Source organism: Crocodylus siamensis, chromosome 4, assembly GCF_052110815.1.
Source record: "Crocodylus siamensis isolate JL-2025a chromosome 4, ASM5211081v1, whole genome shotgun sequence".
In the NCBI taxonomy this organism is placed as follows: domain Eukaryota; kingdom Metazoa; phylum Chordata; order Crocodylia; family Crocodylidae; genus Crocodylus; species Crocodylus siamensis.
Window position 1 is genome coordinate 163,658,121 of NC_143398.1, and position 13,116 is coordinate 163,671,236.

At 44.8% G+C, this 13,116-nt stretch overlaps 1 protein-coding gene across 1 annotated transcript in view; it reads right to left on the reverse strand.

Moving 5' to 3' along the window:
* MEIOC (meiosis specific with coiled-coil domain) overlaps nt 1–12,944 on the reverse strand; it is a 36,220-nt gene extending 23,276 nt beyond the window's left edge. Inside the window, exons 1-2 of the mRNA XM_090044739.1 lie at nt 3,942–12,944; nt 2,948–3,076 (exon numbers count right to left, since the gene is read on the reverse strand). Of these exons, the coding sequence (XP_089900865.1) occupies nt 2,948–3,076; nt 3,942–3,947 (135 nt within the window). The 5' untranslated portion in view covers nt 3,948–12,944. The remainder of the gene's footprint in view (nt 1–2,947; nt 3,077–3,941) is intronic.
* Nucleotides 12,945–13,116: the final 172 nt, after the last annotated feature.

Sequence of the window (13,116 nt, forward strand, 5' to 3'; positions counted from 1 at the left end):
AGATAGGGCAAGTTTGAAGCTTAAAATACCACAGAATCTTTTCACATATAAACTTACAAAACAGTACAACTTAGTGGCTATATCAAAGGACAGACTCAGAACATGGGCTTTATTCTTACCTCTGCTACTGGTTTGCTGAGACACATGCTGGGCAAATCTTTTTTATAACAGCCTCCTGCCTCAGTTTGTTTACTGTAAAACAAGAATGCTTAACAGCCGAATGCTACTGAGGATCTAATCCTAGCTCATACTGAATTTAAGAGGCATCTGGCACCTAAGAACTTCTGAGGATTTGGGCCTCACCTCTTTTGAGGTCTAAAAAAAAAAAAAAAATCAGGCCACAAATGAAACATGGTAAGGTGATATCTACACCACTGTTTAAACCCAACAGCTCAGCAGTTAAAGATCTAACTTGAGATACAGAAATAACCAGTTCAGAAATGAAAACTCCTCAGCCTGAAGTGACCAGGGACTGAACCCATGTCTCCAAATTTCCATGAGAATGCTGCATCTACTAGACAATAATCATTTTCTTTTCTCTAGATAAACAACTATTTTAACAAAATTGAACACCTTGAAAGGGAGAGGGAAGAGACTAAAGTCCCAGCCAAAATACTTTACAGCTCAATGAATGGGCTACTTTGGGGTGGTTGGAGACATTAGTTCCATACCCTTCTTTAAAACAAGTAGAAGAGAAATGTAAACGAACACCTCCCACATCTGTAATCAATGGGATTTTAGGTAGGTGGTGACTGGAACTGTTTACTCATTTGTTTGTAGGGAGAAAGTGACTTGGCTTAAATCAGGGGCAGGCAATTATTTTGGGCAGAGGGCCACTTACTGAGTTTTGGCAAGCCGTCATGGGCCACATGACAGGCAGCCCAGGGCAGATAAATTTTAATTTTCTAAATTTTTTAAGGGCCCCGCGGGCCAGATAGAGTGGCCTGGCAGACCACACCTGGCCCCCCAGGCAGTATTTTACCCACCCCTGGCTTAGATGCAGGTGGAAAGACATCCATCTGTTAAACAGAATTTAGCAGCATTTTCCCTTTAATTATCCAGGAAGAAATGCTAAATGGCTCCTCTCCTCCCCTCCCCGTCTCCCTGTGGTGGTTTCTTAGACTCCCATCCTTAGGTGCCTAACAGCATGGATTGTTTACAGAAGCCTAAGTATCTTGCTTGGGGGTTCTGACTTCTTGGCACCTGGGTATCAAGAAGTTAGGTGCTACAGCACTTGCAAAATCTAGCCTATCGTGTAAATATGTCTAAAAAGATACCTGAAGGGAAAGCAGAATGGAGCGCTCTCTTTGAGATGGTTAAATTTATTCCACTCCACTTTTGACATCAACTGCCCAGCCCTTCCAATGACCTTATTTTGCTTCACTTCTAAAACTCACAGAAGCATAATTTGCAACACTGTCTGTCCCTGAACTTGAGGTAAATTATTTTGGATGGAGGGATGCTTACTGAGTTCTGGCAAGCCATCAAGGGCTGCATGACAGGCAGCTGGGGGCAGATAAATATTAATTTTCTAGGTTTTTTTTAGGGGCCCCGCAGGGTGGATAGAATGGCCTGGTGGGATGCTTTTTCCCCACCCCTGCTCTAGCTCCTCTCTTCTAACACCATTTTAGTCTCCCATCTCTTCTGGATCTTACCCTCCCAAATTCATCAGAACTTGGATGAAAGTAATTTTGTTCTCTCTGGTCTCAATGCAGGCCTCTACTCATCTGCATAATTCTCAACTCAGCTATTTTTGATCACATCCTCCTTGACATTTGATTCTTTATCTACATTCACAACTAGCCTCTCCTTGTTCTCCCACTTCTGATTGTTCCTTTACTATCACCTGCCAAGTCCTCATATATTCATCTTTCAGAATCTGTCATCCCATCTTTTGTATTTAGCATTTTACATTTAAGTGGCCTCGTACAGTTTAAACTGTTATCTTTAGATTAGATCCATCTTTCTTCTCTTAAGATACTTCTTTCAACTACTCCTAAATCTTCATTTTTCTGACTTTTTTTTGAAAGCCATGTCATCTTGACCTTATTACACACAAGCAGAAGTCCTTATTTTTCTCCATTACCTCACAATCTCAACTAATATTAACACTTTTTAATCCACCTTTATTCATGTCATTTCCCCATGCAAACATAAAAGCTTTCTTTCATCCTTCTCCATGCATACAGAATGCTCAGTATGAACATCCGCTTGCTTCTCTTTCCTCCATTTAATTCCTCCTCAAAATCTACATATGAAAATATCTGTAAGGCAAGAGCCCAGTAGTGACAGTGTCTATTCATCATAATAGGATTTTTTTTTGGAAGATACTTGACTATGCCTTCCTCTACTCTTAACTCGCCTAAGAGGTAGGGACCACATCTTTATGTTTATACAAATTCCTACCACTCTGAGTAGGGCCATGGGGTACCATTTAATCTTAATATTTGTATAGGCCTAATGTCAACAACCTTCGAGGGGAGTATCCCATTATCGTGAAGCACCTTCCTGTTATTCTGACAGTTTTCAAATTAATGCACCTATTTGAGAATTCATGTCATTGCAGTGATACAGAAAATAATTTTGGTTGGTCAAAGAAAGCAAATATTGGACACAGTAGTGGATCCCTTTCTTTCCAGTAAGGAAAGAGCAGAAACAGAAGAATGAAGAAGTTGAAAACAGTAGTCAGTTTCCTTCACTAGTGTTGGGAAGAAATGAAAAAGTCATCCATCCACATCGGAGTACCAGCTTTTTAAATAAATATTTATTTCAAAGCAAAAACATACAAAACTTTTGCACGGGTTGCTGTACAGACAGCTGGATTAAATATAACATTCTTGGTTGGATTTCTGTTTTACTTAAAAAAGAAAGAAAGAAAGAAAGAAAGAAAAACATACCTGTAAATATATACAGATACATGTATTAACTTAGAAACAGTTAAGCAAACCTGTGATTTGTAGCAGTCATAAAATGAGCCAGAGCCTGTCATATTAACGCTGCTGAATACATCAGTCAGCCTGCTGCTGGTCTCTGCAGTGCTCCAACAGCCACTGGTGCTCCTGAATGCAACTCTAGGCTACGAAGACAAGGTCCGGGTAGAAGATTTAATTACATGTGGACTCAGGTAGAAGTGATCTCCCCTCACCCCCCACATGACCCTGCAGATTCCATGCGGCTAATTACACAGCCATCCCACCCACTGAAGCTAAAACCCTTTTATATACCGAGTCCTAATGACTCCTTCCCCTCAGTTTTGCACAGGAGGTTAAAATGCAGTTCGCAAAGGCAGCTTTTGCTCTCCTTCTTTCCCCACCTCAGTTCCAAATCGACCAACCAGGGAGCTGCGCAGCTCACAGCAGTGTTGCCAGGCCTATGAAAATTATCAGTCGTACCATAGTTTCAATCCTTGTACAATGTACAATAATAGTAAGTGTCCAAAACGTACACGTTTTGAGGCAACTAACTGATGCAGCAAGCCAAAACCAAAGTCACTCCCAGGGAGCCTTAACTGACCTTTGGGTTTGCTGTCAGTAGTTTCTTACAGCCACTTGCATCGAAATAAAGAAACGCTTTAACTTTGGGAACCCCCTTGTTCGCTGGTGGGTTATAGTGATCCATATCAAGTCAATAAGGCTTATTTACATTTTATTTATTCCATATTTTTCAGTGTACAATAGTTTTTCAGCCAATACGATAATTTCAAGCTTCCAACATGATAATACCGTATTTAAGACGTGGCAACGCTGCCTCCTCCAGACTGCAACAGCTACCGGAGGCCCCAGGGAGCCCAGGCTGGAGCCTGCGGGAAGCCCCATCACGAGCCATTTCCCAGGCAGCAGGTGTCAGCGGACCCTACCCCCGAGCCATAGAGGAGCCTGGGTGGCCCCAAGGTCACAGCCCAAAGCCCCAGCAGCCACCACGCCGCTCCACGGGACGCTCACCTCCATGGGCGGCCCCTAGCGGGACTGGCGCAGGGGTCGCCCCGCAGGCAACGTGGTCGGCTAGCGGGCGAGGCAGAGCCGCTGTAGGCACAACGCCACCGCCATGACCACCTCCCCTCAGCTACACTGAGGTGCCGAGCGGCAGTTACCGCCTCGCCCCGCGCCGGGGGGAGGGGACGACACGGGCTAACCTCGAGCGCCTGCCGCGGCTGCCTCGCGCCACACGATTGGCCGCCCTCCCGCGCTCCCCACCAATGAGGAGCCGCCCCTCCTCTCCCTCGCGCCCTCGCCCCAACGCCTCGTCTGCCCGCGAGAAGGCGGGAGGCGCGCGCAGCGCCCAGTTGTCCTCCAATGAGGAGCCGCCTCGCGGAGCAGGTCAGCCAGCACGCGTTCGGAGCGCCGGCCTGCTCCTCCGCCCCCTTGCGACCGCTCCCCTCTGATTGGGCCGCCTGCCGACCAATGAGGAGGGGAGAAGTGCTGTGTTTACCCGGAGACGCGCGGGAGGCTGTTGGAGCGTTTTCAGCCTCTTCCCGCTCGCAACGGGCGGCGGCATCCATTGGTCCTCTGCACAGAAGGGCTCGGGGAAGCCAGACGGCGATTGGCTGAGCGCTGCTGCCTGGGCCGGGCTTCCCTGCCTGACCGCTTGTTACCCCTGCAGGGGCCGCCCCCCCAGCCCTGGCAGGAGTGACTGGCAGAGCGAGCCTGCGGGGAGGGGTGACACAAGGGCCATTAAGGACACGTGAAGCGGGGCCATTGCTCAGACCACTTTTTCAACCCGTGGGTCGCAAGAACATATGAAAGGGTCCTGAACAAGCTTGAAAAATGGATTCCCCGTTAAAGGGGGAAACGGCTTTTCCCTGACAAGCTGGCAGCTTTCCAGCTTGCGAGGGGCTGCCCCCATGCCCCATGCACTGGTCAGGAGTGAAGAGCACTGGGTCCAGACTGGCCATTGGTGTTCACAGATGGGTCCTGGTCCAAAAAAGGTTGAGAAGCACTGGTGGGAGCCATTCCATCTTTGAAGTCAGCACCCGTCCTTCATTATCCTACATTTTCGTTGTTGCCGTTACCCACCCTGCATGTAAAAGGTCAGGTGGGCCATGCAAGTATCGTTAACATGTGTGTGGCATCACAGGTTCCCCAGCCCACCTGCTTCTCTCAGAGTAGCCAGCCCCTGAAGCCACTGGCTTTTTGGACTCTGAGACCTGGACCTTTGGTTTCTGCTCTTAATTATTCATGGTCCCCCTTCAGAGAGCTATCTTCTGCCATAGCTCCTGGAGGGACATATACTCTTTGGGGGTGAAGCACATCAGCCATCATGCTCAGCAAAGCAGTGGTCTTTTGAAAACAAAAGAACGCTTATTGGTCCACAGGGTTTCAATAGGCAAAGTCCTTCTCCTCCAAACAGTTGCTATCAGCAAAGGCAGCCCCAGCTCTTCTGTCTCAAGCCTCTGGCAGCTATCTGTCTTAGTCCCTTGTCTTTGGGCAGCTCTCCTTCAGAACCTTCTTCTGGGCATCCTGCTGACACAAGACACAGCAGGGAGCCCCCTCAGGTGCCTGGCTGGAGTCCAAGTGATGCGTCAGCGTACGCAGATTAGCTCTTTGTTGCTAGATGGCCCATTACCTTTTAATAGGTCTCCTCAGCTCTACATCCAAACATAATCAACACCTTCTTCCATAACTAGTTTGTATACAGGGAAAAAGGCATACAATATTATTTAAACCAGGGCTATTATGACAAAACCGTATCTGACACATGTGGCAACACTGGTCTCGCGGCTTAAAAGTAGTCTGAGGCTTAACTCAAAGGAACTGAAGGAGGTGCCTGTGTTCTTAGGATTCGCCAAGCTTAAACTCTCTCTTGGAGTTAAACACCTCAGGCCAGCTCAACAGTCTCTGAGTAAGACCGGCCTGCCCCATTATACTTAAAATCCTTGTGGTCAGGGCACCTGGGACATGACACACCTATTTTCAAGTCTGTACCCCAAGTACTTCAAAGAGAAACTTCAACAGAGGGCTCCCATAAACTTAAGAGCGTGCCCTAGCCACCAGGCTATGGAAAATTCCAGGGTAAATATCTGTTTCGCCTGCTGAAGTGCTTTCTCTTTATACAAGTACTTAATTATACAGATTAACTTAGCTCACCTGTGTACATGGGTTAATTTGAACAACATACACTTCAGTAGCACCAAATGCAAAGTTAGACAGTCAGATTCAGAGTTTAGGGTCAGAACCATTAAGAACAACAGACCATTACTTCCTTTAATCTGACCTTGGGAGTATTACATGTCCTTTGATTACATCCAGTTTATCCTCTTTGAGCCCAATAAAATGTTTAATTAAAGCATTATGTTCCAGAAAGACATTAGTTCTTGATCTGAAGATATTGATGGACAGAAAATCCACAACTTCCTTCAGTAGTTTTTTCCAATGATTAATGACCGTCACTCTTAAACATATACATGTATAATGTCAAATGTATAATTTGAATTTGTCTGGCTTTAGTTTCTAAGCATCTGTTCTTGTTCTGCTTTTCTCCTCTCAGTTAAACTTCCCTTTGCTATTCAGTATTTTCTTTGGTGAAGGAGAAAGCAGAGGATGGACTTTCATGTGCTTTCAAGTTGACTGTCAGAGTGCATTTTATACCATTTGTACTGACTACCATTAGAATGAGTGTCTTTAGCTGGAAGGCAGGGCAGAGATGTACCTTACAGGCTAACTAAATCAGAGATTCATAAGCTTTCACAAGCCTGAGCTCACTTCATCAGATGCTTTGCCATAAAAAAAAGTCTTAAATATCTTCAGGTCAGCAATGAGAATGAAAGATCTGTACCTAGACCATCATGGCTCAACTTTTTTAAGCATGCTGTCAATGCTATAAAAATGACCACAATTAAGGACTTTGGGGTTGAGAATCTTGCTTTAGTGTTTCATCTTGCAGATAGATTGAAGGCAGCACATATGGAATTCAGCAAGCCTTCTAACACAGTAGCAGTTTCTAGTCCATGTCACAACCATAAAGGAGCATGACCATCCACTATTCATTAGTTTAATACTGCTCCCATTCCAAAGGTGGTGTGTCAATATTCCAAAGGCAGAGCTGGCTTTGACTATGCAGTGGGTATCTCGTCTCTTCACCATTTATAGTATATTGTTACACCATGCTCCCTATGTATTAAATCCTCTCCTGAAATCAAGAAGTGTTGTTAATTGTAATAAACAGATGTGTGCAGTACTTCAGTTTTCTTTAGGTGGATCACAAAACAAACCGTGCTTGGCTACACAAGCAAAGTGATTGATGGAATGAGAGTGACTTGTGTGCTTAACAGCTAACACCAAAAAAAAGCTTTCTAATGAACAAATTTAGCACTCATTTGCAAGCATAGAAACACTGCAAATTCAGCAACTTCCCAACTAAAAAGTAAGCCTCTGGCAGTGTCACAAAATGCCACACCAGCGCAGGTAAGGACAGGATGGAAAAGTGTATGGGAGCATGTAACATTGTTTGTGCCATTTGTGACTGGAAATAGGTCAGAAAACTTGTTTTATGCTACTCAGGCCATCACCCCACTATGAACAGCACATGCAACAAAAATTAAGTTTGTGCAGTACTTAAAGGTATAAATAAGTTTCCAGGGTTCCTCACAATTTGCAGTGTCAAGAGATTTAGGTAGGTCAAGCAACACAATGAAAAGATCATGGTTTTGATCTTTTGAATTTGAAAGGCTATAAAAATTGTTTATGCAACCCTTTTCAGTGTTGACTCTATGTCTCGAATGTACTCTTGCTATGCAAATGTGAAATGAGACAAGAGCTAATCTGTTTCAAGATGATTCACATCAAATTATTTCTGATGTATTAACACAGCTGAGAACCTCAATGCACAAGCTAAATCTATTCCAACACAGAGGAAAGGCAGCAAGAAGGCACAGCAGCCCTCCTGGCTCTCCAGGGACCTAGCGGACCTCCTGCGGCTAAAAAGAAAAGCCTACAAAGGATGGAGGACGGGATTCACCTCCAAGGAGAATTATTCTGCACTGGTCCAGTCCTGCAGGGAGCAAACCAGGAAAGCCAAGGCTGCAACTGAACTCCAACTAGCTTCAAACATCAAGGACAACAAAAAGTCCTTTTTTAGATATGTGGGGAGCCGGAGGAAAAGCAAGGGCAACGTTGGACCCCTGCTAAACCGGATGGGGCAACTGACAACTGACACCCAGGAAAAAGCCAACCTATTAAATAGGTACTTTGTGTCAGTCTTTCATCAGTCCCATGGGACGCCCATGGGACAGGGAGATCCGGGTGATGGGGATCCCCTACCCTCCATAAATGCTGACATCGTGAAGGAACATCTTGAGAAGTTGGATACCTTCAAGTCAGCCGGCCCTGACAACCTGCATCCCAGGGTACTCAAGGAGCTGGCGAGCGTCATAGCCCAGCCCCTGGCACAGATCTTTGAAAACTCCTGGCACTCTGGTGTAGTGCCTGAAGACTGGAAGAAGGCCAATGTGGTGCCGATCTTCAAGAAAGGGAGGAGAGTGGATCCGGCTAACTACAGGCCCATTAGCCTGACTTCTATCCTGGGGAAGATCTTAGAAAAGTTTATTAAGGAGGCCATCCTTGATGGACTGGCCCAGGCTAACATTCTAAGGGACAGCCAGCACGGGTTTGTTGTGGGTAGGTCTTGTTTGACCAATCTCATTTCCTTCTACAACCAGGTGACCTAACACCTGGACGAGGGAGAAGAGATTGATGTCATATATCTTGACTTCAAAAAAGCTTTTGATCTGGTATCCCACGATCACCTCTCGGCCAAACTGGCCAGTTGCGGCCTTGGCTCCACCACAATCCGCTGGCTGGGTAATTGGCTCCGTGGTCGGACCCAGAGGGTTGTAATCGATGGCAGTCACTCACTGTGGTGCCCTGTGACCAGTGGGGTCCCTCAAGGCTCTGTCCTTGGACCCATCCTGTTCAACATCTTCATTAATGATGTGAACATTGGAGTCAGGAGTGGACTGGCCAAGTTCGCCGATGACACCAAACTTTGGGGCAAAGCATCCACGCCAGAAGATAGGCGGGTGATCCAGGCTGACCTGGACAAGCTCAGCAAATGCGCAGACGAGAACCGGATGGTGTTTTAACACCGAAAAATGCAAGGTTCTCCACCATGGGAGGAAAAACCTGCAGCATCCTTATAGGCTCGGCAGTGCTACGTTGGATAGCACTACAGAAGAAAGAGACTTGGGGCTCATCATTGACCACAAGATGAACATGAGCCTGCAATGCGATGCTGCGGCTAATAAAGTGACCAAAACACTGGCTTGCATCCATAGATGCTTCTCGAGCAAATCCCGGGACGTCATTCTCCCCTTGTACTCGGCCTTGGTGAGGCCGCAGCTGGAGTACTGCGTCCAGTTTTGGGCTCCACAATTCAAAAAGGATGTGGAGAAGCTTGAGAGAGTCCAGAGGAGAGCCATGCGCATGATCAGAGGTCAGGAAAACAGACCTTACGATGACAGGCTGAGACACATGGGACTCTTTAGCCTGGAAAAGCGCAGGCTCAGGGGTGATCTGATGGCCACCTGTAAGTTTATCAGGGGTGACCACCAGGATCTGGGGGAACGTTTGTTCACTAGAGCGCCCCAAGGGGTGACAAGGTCAAACGGTCACAAACTCCTGCAAGACGGTTTCAGGCTGGGCATAAGGAAGAATTTCTTTACTGTCCAAACCCCCAAGGTCTGGAACAGTCTGCCAGCGGAGGTGGTTCAAGCACCCACATTGAACACCTTCAAGAGTAAATTGGATGCTTATCTTGGTGGGATCCTATGACCCCAGCTGACTTCCTGCCCTTTGGGCAGGGGGCTGGACTCAAAGATCTCCCGAGGTCCCTTCCAGCCCTCATGTCTATGAAATCTATGAAACTTCAGAAGCCATCTTGTATACTGTATCCCAAACAAGTTTGCAGGTTCTCTGTATCTACTGTGCTCTATGGGAAGTACTTCCATGAGTTTCTGCTGCTGTTCAGATAGTTGGAAGACTAACAAATTGTGAAAAAATTTTGTTTTTTCCCCTCACTGGCCTGGATTGCTGTCAGTATCGTTTGAAATCAGCATGGAGAGATCAGATTTCTTATAAGTCTCTGGTCTTAACAGCAGTCAGTGCCTCTCATGACATGATTAAGCCTAATGTCATGGAAACCTCTACACCGTACAATTAGTATGGTCTATCACATGCTCTTACAGTGAATGCAACTGCATCCAGATTAATTTATACTTGTTGCACTATGTGTTGATGCTGAACAGACTGCTCAGTGTGAATATTACCATTTCTATGCTGACCCATTACATTACTCCCTGATATGCTGTTACAACCAATCCTGTCTTTGCAATTACTAAAAACAATCAGTTTATCACTGCATAGGACTGATATGATGACACCCTTGAGGTTTTTCCAGCAAAACTGGTCGAATCCACACTACAAGTAGACAAAGTATTCTGCTACCCTAGGGAAGCTCTGAGAGTGACACCTGCTTTGAGAATAACAGAAGGCTTGTCACTCCTGGGAAGCTGCCAGAGAGCACAAATAGGTGTGACCAAGCTTTCTGCTAGCAGCTGAGGCCCCTTTAATAGCTGCTATAGTAGAGCTACATGGAGCTATGGGAAGCCCTGTAGGTGCATGCGCACTCTAGCAGTTTTCCTGTGACGGTAGCCATGTCTGCAGAACCTCCGTCGACAGAAGGCTTGTAATGTAGACAAGCATGGAGGATTAACAGCGTCTATAAATAAAGGACTGGAACGGCCTTTTACAGAATGCAGATACATGAATACTCCTACTGCAATCCCTTTTATTTATACCTAAATTTAAAATGTAGCCATTTTGAAAAGCAAGGTTTTTAATGTTAAAAAAACAAAAAAAACAAAACAAAAATAGGAGAAAAATCAGTTTGCCTTAATCCTGACTTGATTTAGGTATCTGTCTACAACTGATTTCTTCAGACCTTTTCATTGCTCAGCTCCTGTTTCCAAGGTTTACTCTATAATTTGAAACTAGTTGATAGGAGCATCATCTGCACCTTATTTCTGTGAGCTTACTACAGTAAATTGCTGCTTTACAATACAAATATCACTACAGACAGTCTGCCTTCTCACAACTGTACTCTTCCTTATAAATTCAGCTTTTTTTTTGCCATGAGACCATATACTTTTCCGGGGGGGGGTCCCAAAAGGTAAAAATTAGTTGGATAGTTCTCAACATTCTTCCCAAATAGACACATCTAATCCCCCCCAAGAATGTAAGCCATCACTTGAAAACAAATATTTTTACAGCTGTTTGACTCTACTTGAATATTCTAAACTTACTGAAAGCCAAATGTACTGTTCTTAGAAAAAAGAGAAAGCCTACATCAGCTATTTCATATTGAGCTTGAGATCTGAACACTTTGGGGATGCCAATGTAAACAAGTATTAAGTGACCACACAGTAACCAGAGGAGTCATTGGGCAGTAACATTGCCAAACAGCTTCCAGGTGATGCTGACTGCACAGTAGCAACAAGCTACTACACGGTCAGCCTCTTGTGTAGATGCAGCCAGGTTTCTGCAGTGCCATTAAGGTTTATTACCTGCACCAATATATTTGCAATGTTGCATTGTGTGTATGGTGCTAGCACCATACAAAACTTAATTTCTGGCTTTAGATATTATTTGTGCTGCCATAGTCAGACAACCTTGTTTGAGCCACATGGCCACTTTTTGTATCAAAGTTAACTCCTTCTGGGTTGTGTGGTGTTTTGTTTTTTTTTTTTTGTCCTAAACAAAGTTGCAGCATTAGTTCTTGGGTATATAAAAAGTATGCATATTTCTAAAGGCATCTTCAGCATTTTCTTAGACAGAAGGCAACTACTTTTTTCTTGAGTAGGTCTAATCTAAGCAGCAATGAAAATTAATCTGTGCAGAGTTCCACACTAGTGCAGCTAAATGCATCTAGTATCCAAGCTAGCCTAGGTATTTCCACACTGGTGTTTCTCTCTACCACAAAATACTGTGCAGTCAAGTGAACAGCAATAAAGTACAGCCATGACTGAACACAGATCATACTAAATTTCACTAGTAACTACTCCCACTTGAACTCAAGGTACAACTCCGTTAACCAGCAGCAGCAGATTATCTTGTAGCAGTTCAGTACTACATGGGGGATTGTGACAAATTTAAAGCCATTATGAATTACAGAAAGCTTCTTTCCATTAGAAACCTCTAAGAAGCTGCCCAGAATGCAAGGTGCCTGCATCAGATGATGACAGTTATTTTTGTTAGTGGTAGAGTAGAGCAACACAGCCATAATGGTCCAGGAATTATGCAAGAGGCATGAATACCATAGGATTTTTATTTGTATGGGGGGGGGGGAATGCAACTAAAAAGGAACCAGCTCCAACAATGCAAAGCCTATGTAAAGAATGGACACTGGGGGGAAAAAAAAAAAAAAAAAGTCACTTCCTGCATTAGGGAGACCCCTTTCCTCTCAATTTGTTTGGATCTGGACTTCCTCTTGTGGAAGAGGACTAGAGCAGCTTCTTTATGCATCTGTGGGAAGCAGCTGATACTTTAAGGCTTGTCTACACAAGAGGGAGGAACACACATCAAGGTTAATATGCATCACTACAAAATACTGAACAGCATGCCATTACAAGGATCCATGTTACAGTGGGTAACAAGAGTTTGTGGCAACAAGTTTTCTAATGGAAAAGATGGGGGGGGAGGGGAACTAAAACAACCACATCCATAAAAAACCACCACTCAAATCCACATTTCCTTTTTTTGGAGAACCTTCTTCTAGGGAAGCCTGCAGCTGTGGGGCTGAGGCTTGGTGCCTTCTCTCTACAGCAAGCTCACCTTGTGCATAAGGTGCCAAGGGAGCATACCAAGTTATTCCATTGCTATTTCTATTGCAGTACTGCTACAACAGTGTTCCTGTTGCCAGAGCAAACCCATATCAAAAATTCAAACAATCTTGAGTTAGGTTCAGGAGAGAGTAGGAATCCCTTGATTAGTATAGATCCTGTACCACTGAAGTTCACTGGTATCTCCAGTGTGAAGTGGCTGGAGAATAATAGGTTGCACTGATCTTGGTCTACCTGCAATAAGATCATTTCTCATTTCAGGATAGATTTTCTTTATTATTAGTAGG